Source organism: Papilio machaon, chromosome 28 (genome assembly GCF_912999745.1).
Source record: "Papilio machaon chromosome 28, ilPapMach1.1, whole genome shotgun sequence".
In the NCBI taxonomy this organism is placed as follows: Eukaryota; Metazoa; Arthropoda; class Insecta; order Lepidoptera; family Papilionidae; genus Papilio; species Papilio machaon.
This window is the reverse complement of record NC_060013.1, coordinates 3,553,735-3,563,920: the sequence shown is the minus strand read 5'-3', so window position 1 is coordinate 3,563,920 and position 10,186 is coordinate 3,553,735. Positions and strand designations below refer to the sequence as shown.

The 10,186-nt window shown below is 33.2% G+C and overlaps 1 protein-coding gene, 1 long non-coding RNA gene and 1 other non-coding gene across 3 annotated transcripts in view; 1 reads left to right on the top strand and 2 right to left on the bottom strand.

Annotated features, from left to right (window-relative positions):
* Positions 1 to 2,950: 2,950 nt before the first annotated feature.
* Positions 2,951 to 3,760, top strand: LOC106709414. The gene is made up of 3 exons (XR_001356944.2): positions 2,951 to 2,997; positions 3,280 to 3,307; positions 3,706 to 3,760. It is a non-coding gene; the product is annotated as an uncharacterized LOC106709414 (long non-coding RNA).
* A 769-nt stretch (positions 3,761 to 4,529) lies between these two features.
* Positions 4,530 to 4,691, bottom strand: LOC123722690. The gene has a single exon (XR_006756544.1). It is a non-coding gene; the product is annotated as a U1 spliceosomal RNA (small nuclear RNA).
* Positions 4,692 to 9,064: 4,373 nt separating this feature from the next.
* Positions 9,065 to 10,186, bottom strand: part of LOC106709412 (glutamate receptor ionotropic, kainate 2) — a 29,947-nt gene continuing 28,825 nt past the window's right edge. Inside the window, exons 19-20 of the mRNA XM_014501215.2 lie at positions 9,615 to 9,722; positions 9,065 to 9,135 (exon numbers count right to left, since the gene is read on the bottom strand). Of these exons, the coding sequence (XP_014356701.2) occupies positions 9,085 to 9,135; positions 9,615 to 9,722 (159 nt within the window). The 3' untranslated portion in view covers positions 9,065 to 9,084. The remainder of the gene's footprint in view (positions 9,136 to 9,614; positions 9,723 to 10,186) is intronic.

The following is a 10,186-nucleotide window of genomic DNA, read 5'->3' as shown; positions in this document are numbered from 1 at the left end:
ACGTGTATTAAATAATTTTAAATTTAAAATGCGCGAATAAAAATTATTATTATTTTTGAATTTTTTTTTTTTTTCAAAAAAAATACTAGACAAAATCTAGTATTTTTCTTAGAATAATTATAAATTTATTTCTTAAAATAAACACTCGAAAACACTAACAAGAAAAAGGACAAAAATTACCCACTTTATTCAGATGACCAATTACTCGTTTAATACCTCAAATCAATTATGGAAAAAGATTATTTTTTTTAACTGCATACAATCAGTTAAAAAGAAATCAAATCTATATAATATAAAGAAAGTCATGTTAGTTACACTATTTATAACTCAAGTTCAGTCGAACTGATTTAGCTGAAAATTGATGGGGAGGTAGCTTAGAACTAGGAGACGGACATAGGAAACTTTTTTATCTGGTGTACATTTTTTTTTCCGCGCGGACGGAGTCGAGGTTAAAAGCTAGTTATAAATAATATTTTTGAAGTTACAACACTTTACATTTCATTCGCCTTATCAACTTGCGTTGATATCGTTTGCCTTTTGACCCTTTGAATTAAAGATTAATTAATATCTGACCAGTTTAAATGACCTCTGTGAAACGAACAACATCCCCTCTATCTCAATATTATGTACCAATCAAGGGGGATGGACAGGTCAACATGAATTGGTCATCTTGTTATGACTTCGGCCAGTTTGCATGCGAATGTCATATTCGTGAAATCGTCAAGAAAAAAATTGGCAACATAACAAAAACATTGTTTACTGCACTCAGAGTCCTACAATGGTTACTTAAATCTAACTAAAGGTCTAAATTAATCAGAATTAAAAATAAAAACTACAAACTACTAAAAGACAATGCAAACGAGTCTAAACTCGATGTGGTTATGTCATTTCATTGCGAAGTTCTTGTGTCCACCTTCCAGCTGATGGAGCTGCATCATCAGATCAGTACCATGTCATCAAAATATTGCATTGTCACGCGATTTACGCATGTATGTAAAATTTAAACTCAATCAGTTACCGGGAAGTGGTTTAAATTTAATTTGCAAGATTTGATGACAAACATCGGGACGGATGAAACTAAATTAAAGCTTCGAATAATAAAGTAAAAAATAATTACCTTCTAACAAAAGTCGATGTCGGGTCTTCACGTCATTTAATTTAAATAATAATAAAATCTTATTAAATGATATTTCTCTGCAAACATCTATTCATATCAATTATTATATCAATTTAAATACACGTTAAATATTTAAATTAACAAACTTAAAGGACTCATGAGATTAGCCGCCATTTTGAATTTATAATGTAACAAGAAAGTCGTTACAATATTTCAAAATACCCATTTATTTTGTATTATTTTTCAATATATCGTCACAGATTATGTTAAAAATACGACATAAATAAAAAGTCTTTGAAATGTTATACCTGATTTTCGTTCAAATATTAAACTATGTCCAAAACGTTACTTTAAAATTACATATAGTATCTGGTTTTTAAGTTGGCACGTCGATAACATTGATTCTCTTTTATCCGATGTGCCAACATAACATCAATCAAGCATTTAGTGCAGTAGTTTTCTGACATCTTGGTGGCTCTTAACTTCGCGCCGTTCGCTGCCCAGAAAACAATTTATAGCAGTGTGTTGCGAGTTGCGGGGGGAGAGCACTGCGCAGCGCGCCGATGTTCTTGGGCCGTCGAGATATTTGAAATTAACTATACTATAAGTACCTATCTTTGCTATAACTAATATTGCCTGGCCCTGATATTATTGACAAGTTAGTATTATTTTCGTAATGTAATTGAACCCGCATACCTAAATCCATTGTTTTTACAATATATTAGTTATTGCACGCGATTTTGCTTATATTTATGTTATATTTTTTCAGATAAACTGGTCTATAGTCATCTTGGTGTCCAACAAAGACCCGGCGGAGTTGTGCGAAGGTAGGAAATGAAGTCGAGGGTTTATTAGTTGAGAAACCTAACATCTATATATATAAAAGAAAGTCGTGTTAGTTTCACTATTTATAACTCAAGATCGGCTGAATCGATTTAACTGAAAATTGGTGGGCAGCTTAGAACCAGGAAACGGACATAGGATAATTTTTACCCCGTTTTCTATTTTTTATACCGCGCGGACGGAATCGCGTGTAAAAGCTAGTTAATGATAAAAATTGTGACTCCAACAAATAGCGCCATCTATTGTCTGCGTATTTAAACTAAACTGTCATATAAAAATATGTAACATTTTTTATTTTTACTTCACTAAACATATAAAAATATAAATGAAAAAATTTACGGGGAGTGAGATTTGAAGTCAAGCTTTTCACTTTTTTTAGAAATTTTATCTCACACGTTCACTATATGTGTTTTGTGCAGATATAATGACACCTATGACACTCGAAGGAAGAAGAGGATTCTAATGGCACATTACTCGTCAAAATCAGTTGAGTCATTTTGTGTCTAGACCGTCACAAAGGAATTTAAATACATACATACAAAACCCAATACATAAAAACAAAATTACATACACTCGAAAATATTACCAGCAAAGAGTTGACTGAAATCAGTAACATTTAGAAAGAGGTCTACCAGATAAAACTTTGGCAATATTTTCGCATTTATAATCTGGACCAGTTTTCGCCCGCGCCAAAAATAAAAAAAACAAACGAATAAAAGTAGCTCATGTGTTTTTCCAGACTATGATCTACATCTGTGACAAATTTCATCAAGATCCGTTGAGCCGTTCCGGAGATACATTCAAACATCCATCTAAACATTCGCATTTATAATATTAGTAAGATTGTAACAGGTTACAAATCGACATTCAGATTAATAATTTTAATACAGAGTAATTTTAATACAGAGAGAGACCTATGTTGCAATCTTTTGGTGATAAAATCATATAAATAGGATTATCTTAATATTTAACGAATGTTCTCAGTAAAATGTTTAGTTATAAAACTTGTCTGTTATTGTTTCTATTATTTGGCAGTCGTAAGTTGTAGTTTTAATTATTTAAACAGGAATTTATTTTACCAATTAATAATTTCTAACAACGCCATCTTTTATCCGAATATAAAAACAAATCCTTGATTACTATTTATCTTCGTAAAACTAAAATACTTCGCGAAACTTACAGTCATCAAGCTTTCGAAATATGTTTCGTTTTTAAATTTTTTTAAACTCTGGGACACTCTAATTTTATTAACATGCATAGATTAATTACTTTATAGTATTTAAATTCCTACCTTTTTAAATGTAACTTTTACCTTTCAGATGTATTCGGAGTTTCACGAAATAAACGGTAAATATCCATATCTAGCGTTGCCAGGCGTCCGGATAAAGCCGGACAAAGGTAGGCTAAACTAAAGCTATAAACGTTGTCCGAGTTGTCCGGCTTTTGTTATGCTTTTTAAATACATTTCCCAAACGAGAGTGTACCTATTAATACTGAGACAAAATTCTAAATAATATAGAGTGTCCGACCTTTCTACCCAAATGTCCGGCCAAACTGGCTGGTCTGTCCGGCTAGTAGGTTTGGCGACCTGGCAACCCTATATCCCATTCCGTCTCACCGTGAACATTTACTAGAGAAACACTAATTTAAAACATGTCATGTCTCTTAATCTTGACATGTTCTTTGTACAAGTATGTCGATTATTTTTTTTATTTTTTTGACTGCAATTTATTTTATTATAACAGTTGTATAGTGGTACAAAAACAATCTGGTACCCACGGCGACAGTTCTGAGGGTGGTGGTGATGATGATGACAGGTCGCAGCCCCGAGATCCTCGACCTGAACGAAGACGGACCTCAGACCCTTTGGACAATGTACGACATGATGTAGAGGTGATTTACTTAATTTTTTTATACGTCTTTACCTACCTGCCATTGCTAAATTCTCCCCTAAGTTACATATTTACTGGATAATTGGAACGAAGTTCCTTATCGCGCGTTGCGAAAGGGGGCTAGACGGAAAAAATTCTTACGAAAAGTTGTCACGACACTTTTTGCTATAGTAACCATGGCAACGACGTGACAATATATAACGAAAATTCATAGGAACTTCGTTCCATCCGGGTGTCCCTTGACACCTCTCAAGTTTTTTTTATAATTCTCTCCTTTCAGTGTGCACATATGTACTATTTTCCTTCCTAATTCCAAGTTCGAATGAAGCGCTGACCGTGGGTTTTTGAGAACTAAATATCCGTTTAAACCATATTGTTTTCTCTATTTTGTCAAAGGTGAATGATTTATACAGAAATTTTGGTCTCAGAAATCCACGGTACATTCGATTGATAATAGAATAAATAAATCGAATTAAACAAAAAACTCTACGGACCATAAAGACACTTGTCAGTGTTCCAAATACATTTTAGCTTAAACATACGTCAACCATTTTATACTGTGACTAGCGGCGTGGGTTTCCGAGACGAAAATCCGAGTTTAACTCGATAACATTGTTGAAAGACATGTTATATTCAAATAATTATGGTTTAAAAACCAACAATTACTAGTCTTTTAAGGGGGACGGCGCGTACGCAGTCCCCACTACCAAAAATTACGCGTCCGAGTTATCCGCATTAGGGATAATCGCAGGGGTCAACCCAACCGCAGTGCAATGGAGGGGCCTCGCCCTGGGGGAACCGCCTTCGTGATCACGGTAGCCCCTACGCCAGGTAAGTATGATTTCGAATTCGCAACCCGCGAACCTCATTCCATGTGAAAGATTTTCAACATCGCGACTTTGAAAATACCAAAATATTTCTCACGACATCTATTGATAAAAAGTGTCATTTCGGAATTGAGGAAGAAAATCTACTACATGCCAGAAGATGGCGCTACTTTATTTTTCTCTCATTGCTGTCAAAGTAGAAGTAACAATTATATTTTTATTCCCAACTAGCTTTTACCCGCGACTCCGTCCGTGCGCAATAAAGAATAGAAACCGGGGTAAAAATTATCCTATGTCCTTTTCCTGGTTCTAAGCTACATGCCCACCAATTTTCAGTCAAATCGATTCAGCCGTTCTTGAGTTATAAATAGTGTAACTAACATGACTTTCTTTTACATATATAGATATATAGATTTACTTTTCATTATTGAAAAAAGCGATACCTACCAACAAGTTTTTGTACATATTTGTATTTGTTACAGGACTTGATTCCGAATCTATTGAAATATCAAATTCTTCCAACGAAGAGATACTCGGGTGATTTGAGACGATTCAAAAACCGATTTTTTTGAACAAAATTACACAATTTAATCTGTACTCTGCATTACTTTAATCCTTTTAATGTAAAAAAAATGTTTAATATTGTAAAAGAGATGTATCCTTAATTAGAATAATAAATGAAAAATTAAACCTTCGTTTTAGTTTACATTTCATAGATGGCGACACTCGGGACTTAAAATGAAAATCAAGCATATTTCATATTAACATTGTTTTATTAAATAAAATTTTCATTTAAACACACCCTAACATCAACACACAAACGTAAGAATAGAAAATACACAACAAATACAATTTACACAAACATTTTCAAAAATTTTTAAAATTAAAATTACATTGAAAAATTACATTAAAAAATGTAATGAAAGGTGAAAAATAGTTTTCATGTTTATGAGTATTAAGACAGGTTTTTTTACAATCAACCCCTAAAAGTCTAAAATAGGGGATGAAAATATAAAAAAATCTTTATAAAAGAATTAGTTTGCGAGCGCCATCTATTACAATAAACGATGAAACAGATACGTTCCAGAACTTCATAGACTAGATTTAGAGGCACAAAGATTAGTTCTAGAACTATCTAGATTGAAAACAAAACACCAATGTACAAAATATACACACAATTTTACACACAACAAAGTTTTTATATGCATGGTTCCATTATGACACTTTACTGGACATTTTTCGGATAAAATTACTCAGTTTTATTTAAAAAGAACTCAGTGAAATTATTTATTTTAGGGTTAGTACATCCACTCACCCTGAAATATAATCCCCTAAGGGGAATAGATGTTTAATTATTCCCCCTGTGAAAAATATAACACTCTGTATAAAGTCAGCTCAATGTCATTGGCTCTGTCAGAAATAAAATATTATTATTTAAAAATCTTCTTTTTATATTTAAATTATTTATTAAAAATTCAAATTCAAATAAAACTTCAAAATGACAAACTTAATTACGACAAATCACTTATGGAGTTAATCTTTTTACTAATAACTTTTACGGCGCGATTGTACAAAAACAGAAAAGATGTTAGAATTTTTACAGGGGGTATACTTGGATGTTTATTACCCCTATTTAACTCTAAATTTTCTATTTGGTATGCTTGAAAACAACTGAAATGCGAACAAGATTTTTTTTATTTGATTTTACTAAATTTTTAAAATAATAACCTCTGTTTATTATGAAAATGTAATCTACTTTACTTATATACTTAACTAGAACAAGTTTAATGAAAGAAAATGACAAAAATCCAGCAAAACGCCATAATGAAACATTTATATGATACATTAAGAGAAATATTATCTTATATTATCTATGTCATATATTTTCTTTGCACATTACAATAAAACTTTCCGACGTCATATTCATCAAAACACATTTATAAATCTTAAAAATTAATTTATTTACAACAACCACTAATATAGAACACAATAATTTTTAATTATAAAAATTCTAACCTCAAAGGTTAACATAAAAACGAACACTCTAGAGTTGCTAATACTAAATTTGTCTTTAACTGGCAACAAATGTCAAATTAAGTAGTTATTTATTCTCTTTGACATTTTGTTGCCTATTATAATTTTAATTCAAATGTAACTATTAATTATTAAACAAAATAGAGTTGCTGTAATAATTTTAATACCCGTCTTGACAGTTTAGTTACAACCGAACACAATAATCGATATTTAAGTATCAGAATTCAAACCGAAATTATTTTATATTTTGTTTCATTTTATTCGAGAGCTGTTCAAAAATCGCTTATAATGTTTTACGATTGCTTTTATTATCCATAGACTTTATTTCATTAAATTTATTTTTATTACTAAATCCAACCATAAATGTTTTTTTTTCTTTCAACGTTTAGTGATGTAACTATGAAAACAAATTGAAAATAAGATTATCCGATTAAGAAAGATCGATTCAAACCAGTATAAAATTAGGCCTTTTTAGTGTGAAATATATTTCGTTGTTTATTGCTGACAAAACGGGCTTCCTTACGTTAATTATTAATATTAACTATCTGTTAGTGAGCAGTTATTTTGTACAATTTTTGTTTTACCTTAAGGCTTATATTTGGTATAGGAAAGATTTTTTTTACACTTGTAGTAAGAATATTTTTATCAAAATGCCTATTTCATTTGATGACGTATCTTAAATTTGTAACAGCCTTTGGATTTAAGTCTTGTACCATTTACCATTTTACGTATCGTCAATAAAACACTGTTTTATGTAAGCTTTAATTCATAGCCAACAATATATAGTGCTACAATGCTTTAGATGAACGTGGCGAAAAAAGGAACTAACGCCGCCATCTTAAGAAACGCCATTTTTGACAGTTCTCCCTTTGAGTCGTTGTTCTTGTCTGTTTGTGCTCTGTTTTACCAAATTATTAAGTAAATAATTATAGAAATGTCAATACCCAAATAATCAATCGAAATATTAATATTTATTTTTAATTACATCCCACTTTTTTCAGTCATTCGTATAAACAAAAAAAATATATATTTATTTCATGCACATAACTGGTATAAAAATATGTAAAAACTCGACAAATCCTTATTTAATCCCGAAAATAATGTGATTATATTGCAGTGGCAACATTAAAGCAACTGCAGCGTCTCCGCCCACGTTCATTTAAAGCACTGTCTCACTTAGGGTTGCCAGGTCGCCAAACCTACTAGCCGGACAGACCAGCCAGTTTGTCCGGACATTTGGGTAGAAAGGTCGGACACTCTATATTATTTAGGATTTTGTCTCAGTATCAATAGGTACACTCTCGTTTGGGAAATGTAAAAAGCCTAACAAAAGCCGGAAAACCGTTTATTTTGGCCGGACACGCAATCAAAAAGACTAACCTATATCCTGCTTTTTCCAGACGCCTGGCAACGCTAGTCTTACTGTAATTTTTTTTTCTTTATTTTTGGCTTTGGCACGGTTTGTGCATTAGCCAACGTCAGGTAATTATTCAATTGTAAAACCAACTGTCAAAATTTGACGTCACGTAAAATGGTGGTCAAAAATGTCACAGATAAGAAAAGTTCGGTCACTACTAATTAGGTATGTGCTACGCTACTATCTGCACATGTTTCTTCTGTTCTCTGGGTTCTTTTAGTACATAGGATGTGGTCCGCCTTAAAGTGCCTGCGGAATCTGAAATATATTTTTTTTAAATTAGGACTGCTGAGATAATATTGATACTTGAGTATGGACTATTTGGCGATTATATATAAAGAAAAAAATCAATATTGAAAATAAATATTAATTTAATGCTGAGTAAACTTAACCGAAAGTTAAAGAATTAATTTAGTTTATAGGGAAGTTGGGAAAAATATGAAGTACTTAATTTTATTACATAATCTTTAGGAAAATTGAGTACCAAGTGCACAACTTTAGTGTTGCTTGTACAGAGTTTTTCAACGAGTACTTTGTTTTCTAAAACAAAATAAACGAAACGTAACTTTAACAGAACCACCATTTTTATAGTGGATTTTAATTATTTTAATGCGATTTTCGAGTGAAATTGAATTAATTAGTAGCAGTTGCCAAAGCATCTACTACGAATAGGTTAAAAAACTAAATGTCAAAACTGTCATGTTGTTGGTGTTGCCCCAATTGAAAAACAAAGTTCTTGTTGAGAAATCCTATATCACACCAGACACCCTGCATAGATCTAAAAATGAATCTGATCCGCTAGTTCTTACTGTAATGCCTGTAGCGTTGCAGGCGCGGGGTGTGCGGGGCGTGCGGGGTGTGTGGGGTGTGCGGGGCGTGTGTGGCGTGTGCGGGGAGCGGGCGGGCGCGGGGCGCGGGCGATGCGGGCGCGGATGCGGGCCCGCGCGCCCCGCGCTACGACCACCGCAGCTCCTTGAGTTCTACAGTACTGGACGCATCCGGCATCTGGAAAACCAAGACTGGTTTAATGTGAACGTAAAGATGACCAGTATTAGTTGACCTTTTAAGATGAAAAGACAAGTCTAGGATCTTTATGAAGGTATCCTTTTTCTTTATGTCCCTGCCTCTGCCCATTACAAGGTAGATAATGGCAGCCTTTTAATGAGCGGTCACAGATTTAGATAAAATAGCGTATACCCCTTTTGCCATCTGCCACTAAAGACCTCAAAGTAGTGGTGTTATGACTTTTTTTTATAAGAGAAGGGGGCAAACTTGCGACGGGAATACCGAGGTGATCAACGACACCCATGGACATCTACAACACCACAACTACTGACACGTTGCTGGCCTTTAAGGAAATGGTGTGCCCGATTTTTGAAGGTCCCTAAGTCGTATTGGTTTTGAATAGTAAGGTGTCATTAGAAACATATTTATCAATTGAATGCCATTGTTAGTCAGGTTTATTGTATTTTTTGCTGACAAACCTCATATCTAGAAGGTGCGGGTGGAACATGAGTTGCCGGCGAGCACCGGGAGCAGCCGGGCCTGAGTACGGTGCGAGAGGAACCACCGCGCATTGCTGTTCTTAGCTCCTAGATTATAAAATCATCTATTATATATATAAAAGAAGGTCATGTTAGTTACACTATTTATAACTCAAGAACGGCTGAATCGATTTGACTGAAAATTGGTGGGCAGGTAGCTTAGAACCAGGAAACGGACATAGGGTCATTTTTACCCCGTTTTCTATTTTTTATTCCGCGCGGACGGAGTCGCGGGTAAAAGCTAGTTAATAATAGATGGTTTGATGACTAAAATGTAATATTTTATTTCTTCCACTAGATGGCGTTGTTGCTAATTCATAATAAATACATATTGAAAAGTTTTGTTTTCTCTTTTCATAGATGGCGTTGTTTTAAATTTAGAAATCAACTTTTATGACTACCCTTGTTTTAATAAATATTTTATGCCGTAATACAATAATGTATTGCTATCCCTCTTCTGTACAAAGCGAGTGATAAAGATGAGAACATACTTGTGCTTATAATTCTGTGGT